This window comes from Podarcis filfolensis, assembly GCF_964270895.1.
Source record: "Podarcis filfolensis genome assembly, chromosome: 2".
Lineage (NCBI taxonomy): Eukaryota > Metazoa > Chordata > Lepidosauria > Squamata > Lacertidae > Podarcis > Podarcis filfolensis.
In genome coordinates this window covers 26,826,751-26,846,896 of record NC_139605.1, presented here as the reverse complement: position 1 = coordinate 26,846,896, position 20,146 = coordinate 26,826,751, and the positions used below count along the sequence as shown (strand labels likewise).

The window sequence follows — 20,146 nt, the reverse complement described above, 5'->3', positions numbered from 1 at the left end:
ATAAATTGTTTTTTTGTGAGGGGTTTTGCACAGAATTTCCCATATCATCAAAATGCCACTTTTGTAAAACCTTTGAATTTTTAATACACCACTTCTAATTAATTTCTATCCCAACTGTGCAATTAACAAATGCATAATCATTAAGATGATTAACACCCATTTGAAGATTTAGCAGTATCTTTAATGAGAGAGAATTATTATTAAATCTTTCTAGCTTTGCATGTTCTAGCACTTAATTATTAGCACAATGCATGAACTGCTTAACTAAACAACAGCTAATACATTTCTTCCCATGTGCTATAACCTTTGCAGTGTGATTTACTGGAGCATAGAAACATAATGGCTACATCAGTACAATCAAAGGTCTATTTAATTTGGTCTTATCATAATCGTTTATATTCCCCAGTAGGTAGATGCCAGAAGAATTCTAGTTAGTACGACAGTGAAATTCTTCCATTTAACATACTGTGGAGTCCTTGTGACAAATCTTAATACTGCTTGACGACTGCCTTGTGGGGTGTTTTTTTTGCAGGGTGGGCTAAATTTCAGTTTATACTAACAATATCCATTAGTATCCAAATAATTTCAAACATTAATGTGGAGAACTTTACTATAAACATGGTAAATACTTCATTTGATAAAACGTATGGTTAGGGAACTGCCGTTTGTTCTTCAGATTCAAAACATTTGGGGTTTAGTTTTGGTCGTGTGGAGCAGTTCATTCAAATTAGAATTGGATCCATTCTTTAAAGGCCTTGACTGATGTTCGGTGCACAAAAGTGGCTTATGTCAGTGAGAACCATAAGTGCCGTTGGGATGAAGTAAACTATGAACAGCTACAAGTAGTCACTAAATCACTTACGGCATCAGCATGTGGAATCCTTGGGCAGCCGGGAGAACCCACTGCTGATGCCTGCCCTCCCTCCAGCTCCATGCTTTGAGCAGCACCACATGGCTAAACCCAGCTGCCATTTTAATTCCCCCCAAATGTCCCTGATCACCGTACGCTTGCTCTGGGGCACTGTGGGAAATTAACATGGCGGTGTTCAGCCATCTAGTGCTGTCTCCGGCAATTACTGCTCCCCTCAAAACTCCCTAGGCCACTGGTTCTCACTTATATAAGCCACCTTTTGTGCAGAGAACATCAGTCAAGGGCTTTAAAGAATGGTTCTCATTGCCTCCTCCATCCACGTGAGGTCTGGAAGGTGGCAACATGAGAACAGGCCTTTTCTGCAGTGCTCTCCCCAGAGAGATTCATCTCGCACCTTCATTATATATCTTTAGGTACCAGGCGAAAATGTTCCTCTTCAACCAGGCCTTTGGCTGATTCTATGGCCTTTTAAATGTGTCTGTGGGAAGCGGGGGTTATTGTTTTGTTGTTTCTGTTTTAACTATTTATCTGTGCTTTTATCTTGGGAACCACCCTGAGATCTTTAGATGAAGGGCGGTATAGAAATCAATCAATCAATCAAATAAATTTTGAATGAGCAGCTCCACCAACAGAGGATGAGGCCTACCAGAGAGTACTTTGCCCAGCGTCTCTCATCCTAGAAAGCTGCCTTACCCTGCGGCAGACCCTGATCCATCTAGCTCAGTCTTAAGCTGACTGGCAGTGGCTTTCATGCAGGAGTTTTTCCAACTTTACCTGGAAATGTCTCTGCATTGAACCTGGCACCTTCTGCATGCCAAGCTGATAGGAGATCAGCAACATCTGGAGGGTTACCAGTTCCCCATCCCTGCTTTAGAGACGAGCAACCAAGGGCTAAGATTCCCCATGCAGTTATTTTATGAACAGCTTCCTCTATGTTGTTACCAGGTCAGCAGTTTGTTTCAAGGTAGGACCACTGGAGGGATGATGTGGCATATGGGGGGGGGGGGACACACTCTTTCTTCCCCAAGACAGCTACAGACATCAGTCTGTCCATACTTCTGTTTAGCCTTGGAGTTGGCAATCAGAGGCTAGCTGATTCTTTTAGAGGCTTGCGGTTGTTGATGTGCAGTTGTTGATTCCCCAATATAATGACACAGAGGAACAAACTGTTAGATAAACCAGCCCCTGTTCCATTGCTCCAGGTTGTGGGTGATTATAAAAGGCTCAGCAGATCACGAAGTTAATGCCGTTTCTAAATAGTGGCCTCCCTATTTGCTTTTTTACAATTACATTTAAGGAATATGCAGCAGTTATTTAGTTAGTTCTGATCGTGTGTCAATGCTGCTTAACAGAAAACAGATAAGAGCTGAGTTTAGAGAGCAAAGAAGCCAATTTTTCAACAATTGTTTCTTCAGTCAGAGTTGCATTTTGATGCTGGGAGGGAGGGTTTATACATTTTCCAAACAAATTCAGCAACTAATCTGCATTTGTCAGCTGCATATTGCTTCACAGTTTCTGAATTTAGTCTCATTAAGGTAATCACTTTAACTTCAATATCAGCATAATGTATTCATTATCAACTCTCAAACTTGGTTCACTGTGCTTAAATTAAGTTTGTTTGAATTAATGACACTGCTCTCTCTCTTTTTTTTTAACTACTAAGTTCTATTTAGTGCACTGCGAAGAGTGAGCCTCTGTAATGTTTGACGTTTCAAATCAGCATTCCATTTCCTCCTGGCTAAAATAATCGGCCACTGATTTAAAAGCAATAGATAACATTAGTGTTTCATAAAGGAAGGTTATTATGTCATTAACTTTTTGTAGCTGCTTTTACACTGATGCAGAAAATACAAACATCTTTAGCGTCTTAATTCAGGATAATTCTCTGCCCGCCTCCGCTAGTTTCCTTTTGTGTAATTATGCACCACTTTTTTTGAACTTTAGGCTGCCGATCAAATTAAGAAGCTGTACAACCTTTTCCTGAAAATTGATGCCACTCAAGTTGAAGTGAATCCCTTTGGCGAAACTCCAGAAGGACAAGGTACAAAAGAGAAAAAGAAAGATTCAAAAAAGCTTATTGATCTAGCAGAGAAATAGGAATTTCTAGATGAACTCACATGCATGGGAGTTCTATACTACACCCTTGTGCCAACATAACCTCCCTAATTTTCGAAGAAAATGTGCCATGGGCACACCATCTGCCTCTTTTCCACCATTGTCACATTCAAAATCCCCACCTCCTTTCCAAGGTTTGACTGCGATGTGTGATTCTGCGCTCATCGATGCTAGACTCTTGTCCTGTTTGCAGGTTTCCTTGCATGAGCGAGTCCTGACTCCTGCCCAAAACACGATGACAGGGGCTCTTACAGAGATCTTCATTCACATAAGTAATGATACAGGCTCAGCAGGTGTCAGGAGTTCAGGAGCCAGGCAAAGAAGTTCAGAACTGAGCAGGAGCAACCAGGATGCCCCAACCAATTTCCACACCCCTCCCACCAAGCTTTTAAAGGCCAGGTCCGGTGTGCTTGTTTGCTTGGCTCTCTTGCCGTGCAAGACTGCTGAGGTTATAAATGCACACTCTGGGAGGGTGAGTCTGTTCCCATCTATGGAGAGTGGCACCTGGTCCTTGACAACAATGCTGCGTCCTTCCCTATGGTTTTCCCAGTAGTGATGTATGGAAGTGAGAGCTGGACCATGAAGAAGGCTGATCACCAAAGAATTTATGCTTTTGAATTATGGTGCTGGAGGAGACTCTTGAGTGTCCCATGGACTGCAAGAAGATCAAACCTCTCCATTCTTAAGTAAATCAGCCCTGAGTGCTCACTGGAAGGACAGATCGTGAAGCTGAGGCGCCAATACTTTGGCCACCTCATGAGAAGAGAAGACTCCCTGGAAAAGACCCTGATGTTGGGAAAGATGGAGGGCACAAGGAGAAGGGGACGACAGAGGACGAGATGGTTGGACAGTGTTCTTGAAGCTACCAGCATGAGTTTAACCAAACTGCGGGAGGCAGTGGAAGACAGGAGTGTGTGGCATGCTCTGGTCCAGGGGGTCACGAAGAGTTGGACACGACTAAACAACTAAACAACAACAGCCTCTGCCTCCTGCAGCTCAAATGAAGCTCTACGCTCCATGGGAGAGGCGAAAGCGGGAGAGCCTCCATCCTTGGTTACCACAAACCCCCACTACCACCCAGAGTTCTGCTTCTGCTCTATGAGTCTGAGCATTCCCGATTCTGACAGAACCACTGGGATTGTGACATTGAGAGGGGACCAGAAGCACGTCCCTGCTCCTCTTGCTGCATGCGAGCACCCTAAATGTAGGCACGCTCGTGGCTAGGGCAGTGGCTAATTCTAAACAGAATCGCCTTCATAGCCATAGCTTGAAACTCACTTTAGGCCTGCGCCTCATCTGGCTAGCATGGCATTGAGTTAAAGGCCAATTAGACTCTCAGCAGGATCTTTATCTCCCTTAACAGATGTTTATTTATGGGAGGCTTATATACACAACTCTTCTCGTAACAGCTTCCAGCATAGTTACTGTCACATTTCAAGCAGCCAAAATCTCATTTTCCATGGATTTTCCGCCCTATTGTTGCTTTACTTGATTATTTTCCCCATTTCTGATACAATATGTGAGTGAAACTTGTAATGATTCATTTGTGTCATAAGGAATGTTCAGGGATGAGAGACAATGCAAAAATGCAGTAGTTTCTTTCTCGGCAGACAGACAGTATCCCAAGTCGGTCCAAATCCCAAGAAACGTGTGGACTGGATTGAAGTATAAATAGTGCAGTGCTTTTAGGGTGAACAAGCTTTTTTAATTCTATTTTACTTCTGATATTTCTGGGAAAGCTTTGCACCATAGATAGTCACAAAAGCAGTGTACACAACCCTCAATGAAGATACCCATCAATCAAAATAATTCAGCGTTTAAAACAAAACCCACAAGTAAAAACATAAGCTGTATTATGCTTGCTCATGGAATTTCATAAAATGCCTGCTGAAATGGAAATATCTTTGCCCAGCACCTGAAGTTCAGCAGGGAAAGCCATATCTGACTGCAAAGGGGAGTTCCACAGAATCAGGCCCACAAAGCTGAACCCTTTCTTCCTGGTGGATGTGAACCATAGATCTGATCCACTAACGGAGAAAGAAATATAACTGTGCATAAAGAAACCTAAATAAATGAGAAACCCTTAATGGCTCAATTGATTTGACATATTTTTTCCTACGTTTTGGTTGTCAAAATGCAGCAAGTTACCATCAGTTGTAGTCCACACAGTTATAAGCAAATAGCATAATCTTCTCCAGTAATTTGTATCTAACAGATAAACCCAGTAAGGAGAACTTGCCACATTAGTGAATAAAACAGAATGTTTTGAGTCTTAGAGCGAAAATCTCTGGTTACTTAATGGCTCTCTTAAAAGCCACAGATCTTCGGTGATGCAGGAAAGATACATTTCCCTTTGCCTCAAGATTGTGTTCCTTTGGACGCACAAAATGAAATATAGTAAAGTGACTTTTTTTAAAAAAAAAGAGCAAAACATCATAAAAATAATTCATTTATAGTAACACATGGCAATAATTCAGAGATTGAATTACAGTCATGATCAAGTGTGTGTTTGTTTTATGACCGTAACACACAATAGTCAAATTAAACTGAATTATTGGGGGAAATGATTAATGATCAGAATTTACAAATGTTGCCTCTGTGCAGGAGCTGCTGCTCTCCCCCTCGCCTCTAAAAAATTCCCTGCGGCATTTTGAATAGATTTGTGGCACTACGAACAGAACAGTAAAAGAAATCAGATTCAAAAAAAAATTGGAAAAGAAAGATGTATTATTTGTAAATTATTGTATTACACTTTCTAGCTGGATTCTAGGTGTTTTGCGTTATACTAACTGCATGCAGATTAGGGCTGCAGCCACACAGCAGTTTATTCCATTTCCCTGATGTTTCCCTCACTGTTTACTTCTTCATTGTATTTGAGCTTACACGTAATGTAAAAGACACTTCCAGAAAACTAATGGAATATGGCACACGTTTAGCACTCGTTTCCATGTGACCTGATTCCAGAAAAAAAATCCATTTGCAGCTCCCTTAACCCAGGAAATTGTGCGAGTAAAGTGACAATATTTGGGGCAGGATCCCAGCACAGCACACTATACTTTCCTACCATTTTCATTGGGAGACAGAAGCATGCATGTGCACCAAGGGAGGGGGAGAAGCCATGTTGTTATGTGACATATTAATCACTGGTGTGAAAAGTCACATCTCCGTAACACAACAGGTATGAGAGGAACATTAGACACTGGAACAGAAGTGCCAGCATTATAATCAGGAAATTCTGCCCATGTCTGAGAGTGGATCCTCATCAGTTAAATGTGAGCAGCCCCATCGACATCTATGGAAATGATCAGCCATACAACCAAGTGAGATTTCAGTCTCATGCTTACAACTACTAAATATTTCCCATTCCTTTCAATGGAAGCCGACGCATTAGATAGTGGTGGGTTTATTGTATCCCGTGATCCTGGCCTCAATCCGGATACAGTAGTTTGCAATTGTTATGTAACATGTCACCAGGAACCTAGGATAGTGATCTTTGTTTACATTAGTTACAAGAAAGGAGATTCCGACTGAACATACGGGAAAACTTTCCGGCAGCAAGAGCTGTTCGACAGTGGAACAGACTCCCTCGGGAGGTGGTGGACTCTCCCTCCTTGGAGGTTTTTAAGCAGAGGTTGCATGGCCATCTGTCATGGATGCTTTAGCTGAGATTCCTGCATTGCAGAGGGTTGGACATGATGACCCTTGGGTCCTTTCCAATTCTACGATTCTATGATTTCAAGACGGATGACAGAAGCCCATGTAAATATCCTGCATTGATATTGGGAATGGCATTGGGTGTTTTGCATCCAGATGTATATCCACGTTCAATCTATGAGTGTGGTTATGAATAGGATTTGAATGTTCTGCTGCTTTGGAGCAAGTAGGCAATTAGTTTACCTCCTGTATCCCCCCCCCCCCCCCCCGCTGCTCATGAAACCCTGGATCAAATTAATATATATATTTTCCATTGAAAAGAAATCGGTAGTCTTCAAAGAATGCAGAAATAACTGTTCATGAAATAGGAGAACTTCACCTTAGGCCCCATATGCACTGTGTATTTAAGGCAGTATCATACCACTTTAAGCAATGGTCGCTTCCCCCAAAGACTCTTGGGAATTGTAGTTTTTTAAGAGTGCCAAGACATATTAAGAGACCCCTGTTCCCTTCACAGACCAACAGTTACCAGAGTTCCCTGAGAAGTGGAATTGACCATCAAGCTACTCTGGGAACTGCAATTCTGTAAGGGGAATAGGGATCTCCTAACAAATCTCAGCACCCTTAACAAACTACAACTCCCAGAATATTGGGGCAGGGGAGCCATGCCTATTTAAAGTGGTGCCATAAACGTAGCCACTGTCCACATGTATCCCCTCACCCCCTGGATTCTTTGGGCGAAGCCATAACCCTAACCCTGCTGCTTTCAATATATATTGCAGGTGGACCAGGGTATAAACAGGTACATTCTAGAGTAGGTGAACAGGAACTGTGAAGAACTCTGCAAGTGTTGTTGCAGTTCATGCTTAAATCGGAGATTAAAATGTCTGTCCTAGATGGCCCCAAGGACTGCCAGCGTTCTCCTTGCCCCTTAGCATATGCTGTTGAATTCGCGCACCTCTGACAGCTTCATGTCAATAGCAAAAGCAGAGGGAAAGCACTGCAAGAATAGAAGTGCCGGGGCTCTCTTTGATATTTGTTCAGAAGAAGAAAAAAGTGCATTTGTATAATCTATCATGTATGTAACAATATTCTTTTGACGGCAGAAAATGTTTTATAAATATTAATAGGTGGGCTTGTTTCCCTGCTGTTTTGCAATGTTGCTCTTGTTAATGGTGAAAGTTCTGCAGAAATGAGATTTCCATGGTGACGTTAGGAAGGTCTGCCAGGAGAGTCCTGCTAGCGGTGCAGGCATGGATCAGGGTTTCATATCTCGGTTAAGAGCAAACCCTGGTTAAGGTTGGAGCTGGAAGCGGGAAGGAGATGTTAGAATTCCTGCTCCATGATTGCAGTCATGGGATTGTTGTCATTCACATGACGGTATATATTTTGACTCCACAAAGTGGGAAGTGACGGAGACAGGATGTTTGTGTTACTGTGTTCCGTGAAGCGGGACTATTGTCCTTTGTTCTTTCTCTTTGCTGTCTGATGCTAGAGAGAGAGGGAGCCATGTTGCAGTACTCCGTGTGTGTTTATATGTAAATAAAGTAGATTAGCCAAAGTGCTGAGTTGCTGAGGTTTGTTACGCGAGCTGCAAAGACTGCGGATCCCTAAGTGTGCCGATGTCTGTTGGCATCGGTGATGTTTGGGCAGAAGAAAGCTTTTGAAACTCCCGAGCGAAAGACCAGGAAGGAGAGAACATGCCAGTCGGGCATGTGTCTCTGCCAGGGTCCTACTCGAGTGTAGGACAAGCTCCTGACAGGAGAGTGCAATCTCACGGCTCCTTATGTGTGTGATCTGCTTCCAAAATTGCACTTGTTTATATTTAGCTGCTTTTTTTTGTTTGATTACTTCTGTTTGATTTTAGGTTGCATTTCCTCTTGTTTTTAGATCTGTTTGATATTACATTTATACCCCACCTTTCCTCCAGGAAGCTCAAGGCATATGTGGCTCTTCCCCTCCCTAGTTTATCCCCCTGTTTTTCACTGACTGTGTCTGTTTGTGCAGGATATATTAAAACAATCGCTTAAAAGCTTTATTAACATAATGCATAACAGCTACAGCTATTACAGATTTGTAATTAAACGCATGCATTGTTACGTCGGTCTGTTGAGAACATTTATGGGAGACTGCTCTGTTGAGCTTCCCTTTTCTGCCCTGACTTTCATTGTGTGTTTTCGCCACGCTGGCGTTCCACATCTTAGTTTAAGACTCTTGACACCTGGTAGGCCCATGGCAAATTGAGTTTTGATGTCTGCTGTTCTAAGTCCCTGAGGCCTGCTTCTGTATAATTCTGTTGGGCGGGGCGGGGAGTTACATTGATTTTGCAGAGATCAGGACTGTGCACTCTCGATACTGGAAAGTGTGGTGCTTAAAAATTATGCAACTCTATTTCACATTTGGAACTAACCACTCAATAGCTCTGATGTATTGATTTCATTTCCCTTTCATTTAGTTGTGTGCTTTGATGCCAAGATAAACTTTGATGACAATGCTGAGTTCAGGCAAAAAGAGATATTTGCCATGGATGACAAATCTGAGAATGAGCCAATAGAAAATGAAGCTGCCCATTATGACTTGAAGTACATAGGCCTGGATGGAAACATTGCCTGTTTTGGTAAGCAAAAATATGTTCATACTATACATTTCTGACTTTGATTCAAAGACCTTATGTGTTAAAAGATGGGGGGTATTTGGAAACTGGGGGAGTTTCAAAACCACCATGCAATAGGTCATAGAGGTATGCAGTCCAGTGAAAACCAGTCAACAATTCTGGCTGCATGCAGGTATTTGAAGAAGAAGAAGAAGAGTTTGGATTTGATATCCCGCCTTTCACTCCCTTTAAGGAGTCTCAAAGCAGCTAACATTCTCCTTTCCCTTCCTCCCCCACAACAAACACTCTGTGAGGTGAGTGGGGCTGAGAGACTTCAGAGAAGTGTGACTGGCCCAAGGTCACCCAGCAGCTGCATGTGGAGGAGCGGAGACGCGAACCCGGTTCCCCAGATTACGAGACTACCGCTCTTAACCACTACACCACACTGGCTCATGACTAAAGTTGTCTTTTGGATTCCCAGCCATGTGTTTGACATAACCGTTAACAACCATGGAGGCTGCGTTCAAATAATCGTATCTCAGCTTAATGAGCCAAGGTATGACTGAGCCTCATGGCTGCAACTACATCCCATTTGCACAAGGTCCTGAACAAAATAGAAAGTTTGCAGTAAACTTGGCTTTCCCAGGAAACTATGGTTAACAGCTTCAGATATTGAAGTTAATATCTTGGCTTGTTCTGAAGCTGTTAACCCCAGTCTCCCAGGTTGGACGAAACAGGAAACTATAGTTAACTGAAGACTTCCTGGTTTGTTTGCCAGCTCAAAGGTTGAAATCAAAGGCTCGTTCATAGATTGGCTAATTAAGCTGCAATATGATCGTCCAAACGCGGCCACTTAGTAACATTAAAAATGTGCGGCAGAGCTGTTCTTCACATTTAAGCTGCATGCAGTCATTATTCTTGGCATATGCGCGCTCTGTGAACATCAAAGATGCCAAATGATGGCGGGTGGGTGTTTTACTTACTCCACAACTGTGTTACTGGAATTGTCAGCCATGTATCCAAAAAGTTGTCAACATTTGAATAGAAATGAATTCTAAATAACGGAAGGAAAAGTAATTGCTGCCCCAAGGAATCTGGGCAGAATGTTTTGACTGCATACCCAGAACTATCATTTGAATTTAGAATCAGTGTTTTCTGTATTGCTTCCTGTATGGAAAACCATCAAAGAAAATGTGCTACAGACAATGAAGGGGGCCTTTTTAAGGGTTCATGCTCTTCTGCACATGATAGACCTATCCACTGGAGCAAGTCATTATGTTCTGGTGGACGCCAGTCCAGGCTCCCTACCCACCACCCAGGCAAGATTTTAGAACAGTTGAGACCTCAACTAGATGTCACTCAAGCAATCCCTGATCAGAATCTTTCACTTTTTTAAAACATTGAAATAGCTATATGGGACTATTAATGGATCAGCGAATGGGGAGTGGACTTTAGCTGGTTCCTCCCATGAATTTTCCCCAGTCTAAATTGCCTCTCTCCCCAAGCTGCTATTAGCAATTTGGGGGTGGGGGTAGATAAGTCTCTAGATCTGTAGTTCCCAATTAGTGGTCTGTTGACCCAGGGGGTCCGTGGCGCCATTTCCGTAAAAAAAGCTACTTCTGAAGGAGCATCTCCACCCCCATCGTTCTACCCAGACACTGGGGTCCAGCGCCGAGGGCCTTCTGGCGGTTCCATCACTGCGAGAAGCCAAGTTACAGGGAACCAGGCAGAGGGCCTTCTCGGTAGTGGCACCCGCCCTGTGGAACACCCTCCCACCAGATGTCAAAGAGAACAACAACTACCAGACTTTTAGAAGACACCTGAAGGCAGCCCTGTTTGGGGAAGCTTTTGATGTTTGATGCATTGCTGTGTTTTGGTGTTTTGTTGGAGGCCGCCCAGGGTGCCTGGGGAGGCCCAGCCAGATGGGCAGGGTATAAATAAATAAATAAATAAATAAATAAATAAATAAATAAATGGGAACCACTGCTCTAGATCAGGAGTCTGCAAGGTTTACCTTGCCTGGGCCAGTTCACTCCCATGGAGATCGCTCTGTGGGCTGGATTGCGAATGCGCAGACACGGTTTCCGGTGCTGCGGGGGCTTGGTCCAGGAGCGGGTCGTGGGCCGTTTAAACGACCCACCGTGGGCCGCTTGTGGCCCATGGGCTGCAGGTTGCCGACCCCTGCTCAAGATCATATTAGAAGCCCCAGTGCAGCTGCTTTGTTACTAAACAACAACAAAAGGATCACAGAACTCAGGTATGTCATGGCTACAACCATACCATACATTTAAAGCACATGGCTTCCCTCAAAGAATGTTGCGAATGGTAGTCCTGTGAGAGGTGAACTACAGTTCCCAGGATTATTTGTGGGTAGCTTTATTCTTCAAATGAATGGTGTGGATGTGACCCATGCCTGGATTGGCTCTTAGTGAGAAGCATGGGACTATTTTTGAGAGGGCGAGGGGAAGATTCTCTTGTACACACAGAATCTTCCTACCCAAACCTTTGCCTTTGGATTATTGTCTCTTGTTTCCTTACAATTCTTGTTCACTTTTCTTTTTAAAAAGTTTGATTAGGTTATATATAATAATGATGATGATTTATTATCTATACCCCACCCATCTGGCTGGGTTTTCCCAGCCACTCTGGGCGGCTCCCAACCGAATATTAAAAACACAATACGGCATTAAACATTAAAAACTTCCCTAAACAGGGCTGCCTTCAGATTTCTTTTAAAAGTAAGATAGTTGCTTATTTCCTTGACATCTGATGGGAGGGCGTTCCACAGGGCAGGCGCCACTACCGAGAAGGCCCTCTGCCTGGTTTCAGTGTAAGTTAACATTATACTTCGGTTCCCCAGCATTTTAAAAGCCTAACCTGATAAACAGAATGTGCATGCGTGACCATGTAAATTTGGGATCCTGTATTGTTTGAAAAATGTTTCAGTGAATGGAAATAAAAGATTAAATTATTTATCTGGACCACTTATATTTAAGCAAAAACTCTTAAGTGCTTTACAACATAACTTAAAACATCTGAAATAAACAGGAGATACAAAAAAAAAGAAAAAAACAACCCAGGGAATTTTTACGTTCTGCAAAACACTATTAACAACTAGAGCATCATTTTTAGTATCAAAATAAATATTACACATAAAAATCAGTTTCAGATATACAAGGAAAATTCATAATAAAAATGGAAATAAGAGCTGAACCAGTCTATATTTGACATAAACATTTCATTTACACTTTTTTTTAAGCCTTCATGGGAATTTTTTTTAAAAAATGTAGAGAAGTAGCTTTTTGCTCCTCACAGTTTATGGCATGTAGATTTCTCTCCATGCTTAATTGCGAGATTCAGAGATTGTGGTAGAACAAATTTGTAGCTTTGGTACTGAGGTCTTAATCTAACTGGAATTAACATTTTTAAAAGGATTTGTAGCTCATTAAACCAATAGCACCATCAAATTATATGCCTGAAACATCCCATCCGGATTGTAAGCTTCTGTTCAAGGAATTTTTTTAAAATAAAAGCTTACTTTGTAGAGAAGCAATCAATTTAACGTGCCAAAGCATTTTCTTCTCTCTTACCCAGATGAGTTAATGTATTTGCAACACAGGCAACATTTAACATAGCAGAGGTGTCAACTATTAAAAAAAAGAAGATAAAATCTAAAGCATTGTCATCAAAAGAATATCCAGTGGGAGTTTGGTTAAAAGGAGAACTGAGTTTTTAAATATTTTCCAACAGGATGTTAGCTTTATGCCAAGGTTAATGAAATTAGACATGGCCCATAAAACTGCCAAGGGAATTAAGGGATCAGTGGTAAGTGAAGGAGACGTTTTGTGGGGTTTCTGCTGGTTTCAGAATATGCTTTTTGCTCCTAATTCCCTGGGAAAGTATATGCAAGTTCAGAACATAAAACTGTGAAAACATCATTGTATTATGCACAATTAAAATTATGCCTCATTTATTAAGTACTAATCAATTAAAATTACCCTATGAATGGGCATAATTTAGCCTGCAAGTCACATGCAATCCCCAAGCAAGGTTTGCTCTATGTTTTCTTCCCAGCATCTGTCAGGGCTCCTCTCAATCTCTATACAAAACCAGTGGGGAGCCTGCAACAAAACATTGCAGTATATTTCCCGACTCTAAAAGGGACTGTTCCTCTTCAGCCAGCCTTGGACAGGAACCTTGTGCCACTGTTTTGGACTTCTTAGCACCCCATTTTCTCCACCCCGCCATACTATATTGGGCCTTGAATCTAGGCTTGCAGCTAGCGTTGAACCATGAGGCCAAAGTCCAGGACTCTGCAAATCACCACTCGGAGAACAGCAATTGGAGAGTCAACAGCAGACAGGCCCAATGGTGTCAGCTGGGTCTATTTGGGCTCTCACTGGTATATTTTAACGGAGGCGGGGGAAGTACACTTGCAAATAGTGCTGCTCTGTTTCCAGAGATAAATGGCAATTGCAGCAGAGAGCAGGAAGTTGCTGTATGGCCTTTCTTTCTGTCACACACACCCCAATAGTGAAACATGTCTTAGTCCATTTAGTTCTGCATAATCACTGGGGAGAAATGAATCAATAAATAGCAGCCTAAGAATGCCAGACACCAAATATTGCTGATGTCTTCTTTGTATCCATGTGCATTAAACCTGAAAGTCCATCTCTTTTACACTGTTTCCTGCTCTCTCTCTCTCTTTCTCTCTTTATTGTATTATTAGTTACAGCGTTTTCCTACCACTCTTAAACTGTAACTTCTCTGGGTAGTGGTAGTGGCACTTTCTAAACGACATCCCTACGAGTCTGCATTTCGCCATTTTAAAATGCACAACTCTGATTCTCTTAATTGCAGTCAATGGCGCTGGGCTTGCTATGGCAACGTGCGATATCATTTCCCTTAATGGCGGAAAGCCTGCCAACTTCCTGGATCTTGGTGGAGGCGTGAAAGAAGCACAAGTATATCAAGCATTCAAACTGCTCACTGCTGATCCCAAGGTAAAGCCTGTTGACTCTGCACAGACGCTTTCTCGATACACTCGTATGTTTGTCTTCATAAAGCCAAAAAGTGTGCACTGAGTAGCATCGAATGCAGCAACTCTCTGAAGTTGTGACAGTTTGAGTCCCCTTGGCTCAGTCCTGTTCAGCTACAAGAGGAGGGCCTTAATGGCTCAGTGGCAGAGCTCCAGCGTGACAGAGTTTGTGGAAGCACAGCTCCTGCACTGAGAGGAAATGCCATAGCTCTGCGGACTGGTAGCTTCACATGCACAAGGTCCCAGGCATCTCCCATTTGTGCATGCACAAAGTTATTCCCAGCCCTACTGATCTGTCTCAACACCCCTTTTGATTTCGGAGACATGCATCTGGCCCCAGGTTGTTATGTGTGCTTGGGCCGCTCACAACTACAGCTTCATCACGGGAGTGAGGTCACCACCTTCTGTAAACCTTCAGCTCAGGTTCACAGTCTAACACAAAATCTAGCTGTGATCCCATTGTTCTGATTCCTTTGGAAGTAACACCAAGCCCCTTTTCACCCAACCATGGTTTTATTCTTTTATCCTAAACCTCCACTGCTCTGCAGGATATCTTTTGAGAATAAAGGGCTAAGGAGTAAACCCTACATAAATCCAGCGTAGAGTCCCTAAGACAGTTGGATGGCTCCTTGTAGGCCTCCTTCCGGCAACTCCTGATACTAAATGTATTGCTCTGTTTTCTTTTGGACCACATAAGCGAAGCTGGGAGCAGGGTCTTATCATCTGGGCAGCCCAGGACCTCCATACACACTGCCCAGGCTTGCACCCTGGGGAGGTCACTTCAGTGCTGCTAACGCTGTGGCTTGACTTCACCCCTGAAGGCACACTCCATGGTCTTTTGAGGCAGATGAATGTTGATTGTACCACATTGTAAGCAAACCGTAAGGAAGAAGTCGTGTCATAAAACTGAACAGGCCTTTGGCCGTTTCAACCACAGCCATCGCATTTTGAAGCTAGCAAGCTCAGTAAGTCTTATCTCCCAAAGCCACACTTTTATGCATTACAAGTTGTGTGGGAGCCATTTCTGTGGGGCTGTCTCAGAAGGTGGTGGGCTCTCCTTCATTGGAGGTTTTTAGCCAGTCGTTGGATGGCCATCTGTCAGGAATTTAGCTGCAATAACTGCATTTCAGGGAGTTGTACCAGATGAAACTTGGGGTCCCTTCCATTGAGTTCCTGCACCACTGCAATCCAATGAGCATCTGAATACAGAATATATGCAGACCGCTTTCACACTTGCTCACCATGCCAGTCATGTAATGCCATTTTATTGGGTAGCTTATGTGGATATTCTAATGGCGTGAAGGAGAGAAGCACAGGAGTCTTGATGGGGAATATATGACTGGGGTATTTATAAATTTCCCAACAGCCTGGAATCACAGTGCAGTGAGAAGCAGTTCCATTGTTCTTAGATGAGTACAGTGGTACCTTGGGTTACAGACGCTTCAGGTTACAGACACTTCAGCTTCCGCTAACCCAGAAATAGTACCTCGCGTTAAGAACTTTGCTTCAGGATGAGAACGAAAATCATGTGGCGGCAGCAGGAGGCCTCATTAGCTAAAGTGGTACTTCAGGTTAAGAACAATTTCAGGTAAAGAACGGACCTCCGGAACAAATTAAGTTCTTAACCCAAGGTACCACTCTATGTCGAAGTTACCAGCATGAGTTTGACCAAACTGCGGAGGCAGTGGAAGACAGGAGTGCCTGGCGTGCTCCAGTCCATGGAGTAACGAAGAGTTGGACACGACTAAATGACTAAACAAACAAACCACTGTATGTAAAAAGGGGCATGAACTGAGCCAGTTGGGCAGCAAAGACTAGTGTAATTACCTCTGCCTACATTTTTTTCCATATTCAGATTATTACTGCAGCAATGACTGGCATCGTGCCATGATTCAATGTGAGTGGCGCCAAAGAAACAACACCACAACTGGATTTTTGTACTTGTTGTTAATATCACTGTTCGCCAAACAACAGCTCAGGTGGTAGAACATGAGGGTTGTGGGTTTGAGCCCCACGTTGGGCGAAACATTCCTCCACTGCAGGGGGTTGGACTAGATGGCCCTTGTGGTCCCTTCCAGCTCTACAATTCTATGATTCTCATCTCAGAAACATCAAGTTTCAATTCCTGGCTTTGCTGGAGACTTTCTGTGGCAAATGAATCAAAGGGCCTGGTGCATTTGATCATAGTGTCTATTCCGTTCGGGGTTTTTTCTTTTTTTCTTTTTAACCCGTCGCAATTTTATTTAATAATTCTGATTTCCTTTCATCTGCTCCTTTTGTTTTTCTGTTTCATGTTATCTCTTTTAATTAATATTATCCACTTGGCTCTCTGATAGAAATGCTTCCTGTTCTGTAAGTCGGAGGGAATTTGGCCACCTCGAGCTTGCCTCTCTCCCTCACTCGCCACGTTTGTTCTTTTTCACTCTTTCCATTTTTACTTTCTCGGTTCTTCCTCCAGCTTGCCTCCTGCTGCTTTTCAGAATATGTCTTTTTAGTTTTCACTTTCATTTTTATTTTTTGTATATAAAGCATCCCACTGGACAAGTTGGGCTTTTGCCATCCTTTGTAAAATAAGTGCCCTGCTAAAAGCAGTGTCTGCCCTTGGGCGCCTTGCTAATAGGAATGTCAGACCTTGACAAGTAGGTACAATTGGAGCCTGTGGCTTTGTCCACTGTAGATTTCAAATCAGACAGAAATTATTGCCATCATCCTTTTTAAAAAAACAAAAAAAGGAAAAATATTAACCTCTTTGGCTTTGACTGTATGCCTCTGTATACCATTGGTATTGTTTCCTGAGTTGTTGCTTTTTAAATATATATTAAATATATATTAAATATATATTAAATATATTCATGCTGCAGTTCCCTTTAAATCAGGCGCATCTGAGCTGCCTGTCCCTTTGGCCCTGCAGAGTGAGGCTTAAGTGTTGCCCCTCATGCCACTGCTGTGGTTGTGCACACCAGAGAGATTACGTCACTTTTTCCTTTCCACAGCAAGTTATGAGGAATATTGCAGGCGGAAACGAATTGGGATTTCCATCAATACATTTCAAGCGATCTATCTCCTGTGCAATGCAGACATGCATCAGCTATGCATGGTTTCAGAAGAAGAATTACAGATTGCCTCTTATCCATAATCACCACTCCTATAGCATGGGGCAGTTTTTAAGGCACTGTATGAGCTGTTGGGACGTAACATGCAAGAACGCTTTTTTTGCAAAGCCTTTCTAAAAATCCGCCTGCTCCACTTACATTTCCTCTTGTCTCTTCTGTGCTGCTTCCCATTCATCTGTCTCAATCACCTTGTGTTTATGTTGCTGAAAAGAACTGTTTGGCCTTCTGCTGCTGGCCCTTTAAGACTGGGACAGACAGCATCAGGACATTCATTCCCTGAGATGCTGTAGCCTTGAGATGCTGTAGCCAAGCTACTCCTCAAATCCCTATACTATCAGCTCTCAGATCCAGCACAGGCTCCCTGTCCTTACCTTCAGAACCCTTCGTGGACTTTCCCTCCCCTACTTCCTTTGCTCTTTTACCTCAATACACCCCTGTCTTCACTTTTCCAGCTCCACCAGCACCCAACACCTGAAGGTCTCCTCCTTCTTCGTAGACCTGTGTGATGCCACCTCTTCCTGTTTTCAGATCCTTCCTCGAAGTACACCTTTTCCATGAAGCCTTTGGTACTATCTTTTAGTGCCTCACATGCCCTTCAGTGACTCAGTGTGCAACTAAGCCTAAGCACACGTTACTGAAACAACTGCATGTTGCTTCCCTGTTCAGCCTTGTCTCTACCAACCTCCCTTCTTCTGTTGTTTCTCCTCTGTCAAATTCTAGATTGTAAACTCTTCACAGCAGGGGCCTGGACTCTTCCACTCTATAAAGCACACCCATGTACACTGAGGGTGCAGTGAAAACTATTATTATTATTATTATTATTATTATTATTATTATTATTATTATTATTATTACAGTGGTACCTCGGGTTACAGACACTTCAGGTCACAGACTCTGCTAACCCAGAAATAGTACCTCAGGTTAAGAACTTTGCTTCAGGATGAGAACAGAAATCGTGCTCAGACGGTGCAGCGGCAGCAGGAGGCCCCATTAGCTAAAGTGGTGCTTCAGGTTAAGAACAGTTTCAGGTTAAGAATGGACATCCGGAATGAATTAAGTACTTAACCCAAGGTACCACTGTATTATTATATTTGCAGAGCCAGTGTGGTGTAGTGGTTAAGAGCAGTAGTCTCGTAATTTGGTGAACCGGGTTCGCGTCTCCGCTCCTCCACATGCAGCTGCTGGATGACTTTGGGTCAGTCACACTTCCCTGAAGTCTCTCAGCCCCACTCACCTCACAGAGTGTTTGTTGTGGGGGAGGAAGGGAAAGGAGAATGTTAGCTGCTTTGAGACTCCTTAGGGTAGTCATAAAGCGGGATATCAACTCCAAACTCCTCCTCCTCCTCTTCTTCTTCTTCTTCTTCTGCCTTTCCCACCCCTAAAGGCAGCAGTGAACAGCACAGAGGGGTGCTGCTGCTCTGCTTGATGGCAGAATTGCTACGACTTACTAGGATGGGGCGGGGGCAGGGTGAAGGCAAGATCAGAGCTGTGCAGTAGTGGGAGCACCTGATTGGCCCTGCCAGCATGCCTGCACAACCCCGATCTTGCCTCTGCCCCACACCGTTCCAGTCCACAGTGATGCTGCTGTCAGGAGGGCAGCAGCAGAGCACCATTCCAGGCACCAGTTGCTTCAGGGCTTAAAACACAGCTGCCGCAAGTCCTCTCCTCACCTTTAGTGCAGCGTCCAGATGACAAGAAGGGCAGGTGTGGGTGAGGAAGTTTACTTGTAATGACTTCCTTAGATGCTCTTTTTAGAAAGCTAGGGGGAGAGCATGGCTTGGCTAAACGTTCTCCGCCACAATTGGAGCACTGATGCCACGCCTCTCTCAACCTTCCCCCTATCCATCAAGGTTGAAGACGGGCTGCCATTAGACTTTCAGGCATTCCCTTCTCGGAAGCATTGTTGCTGTTACCAGGATAAAATGTTCAGTGGCTGTTACTGAATGGGAGTAGCTAATTGCATCCAAGAATTGAAATCTTTATATATCTGGTATGGTGGGGTGGGGAAATAATAACCTGACATTGTTGTGACAATCAGACTTCACAATCCATTTATTTCTAGACACTTCTTGCATTGTAATTTGTTTCTGTAAGTTGCTCTCCTCTTTCCTTCTGATTATTTGAGCAATGGTATCAGTATACAGGGACGCAGGTGGCGCTGTAGGTTAAACCACAGAGCCTAGGACTTGCCGATCAGAAGGTCGGCGGTTCGAATCCCCGCGACGCGGTGAGCTCCCGTTGCTCTGTCCCAGCTCCTGCCAACCTAGCGGTTTGAAAGCATGTCAAAGTGCAAGTAGATAAATAGGTACCGCTCCGGCGGGAAGGTAAATGGTGTTTCCGTGCGCTGCTCTGGTTTGCCAGACGCGGCTTAGTCATGCTGGCCACATGACCCGGAAGCTGTATACCAGCTTCCTTGGCCAAGAAAGCGAGATGAGCACCACAACCCCAGAGTGGGCCATGACTGGACCTAATGGTCAGGGGTCCCTTTACCTTTACCTTTTTATCAGTATACAGAAAGCCCGTCATGCTGAAACAAACCCTCACTCTTTCAGGGGCATGGATTTCTGTAAACAAGAAACTGAGTAATAAAAGAAGTTTCTTCGAGGTCACTGATGCTTCTGTGATCAAGTTCAGACATGGATCTCACACAACTCCTCTGTAAGCATAGCAGGGGAGGCTCAGGACTGACGTGTGTGAACTCTTGTTTCCTTTCCATGAGGCAAAAGGATCACACAAACCTCTGCATGTGACTGCAACACATT

The 20,146-nt window shown here is 43.5% G+C and overlaps 1 protein-coding gene across 2 annotated transcripts in view; it reads left to right on the top strand.

Annotated features, from left to right (window-relative positions):
* The window catches only part of SUCLG2 (succinate-CoA ligase GDP-forming subunit beta), a 207,634-nt gene that overhangs the window by 118,835 nt on the left and 68,653 nt on the right, over positions 1 to 20,146 (top strand). Inside the window, exons 7-10 of one of the 2 annotated variants that reach the window (XR_014545006.1) lie at positions 2,816 to 2,912; positions 9,096 to 9,257; positions 14,094 to 15,664; positions 15,903 to 17,009. Coding sequence is in view for 1 of the 2 variants with exons in the window: in XM_083602015.1 (XP_083458141.1) it covers positions 2,816 to 2,912; positions 9,096 to 9,257; positions 14,094 to 14,236 (402 nt within the window). In the remaining variant the exon portion in view is untranslated. Of the gene's footprint in view, positions 1 to 2,815; positions 2,913 to 9,095; positions 9,258 to 14,093; positions 15,665 to 15,902; positions 17,010 to 20,146 lie in introns of those variants that run through there. The other variant, XM_083602015.1, reaches the window with a different exon arrangement.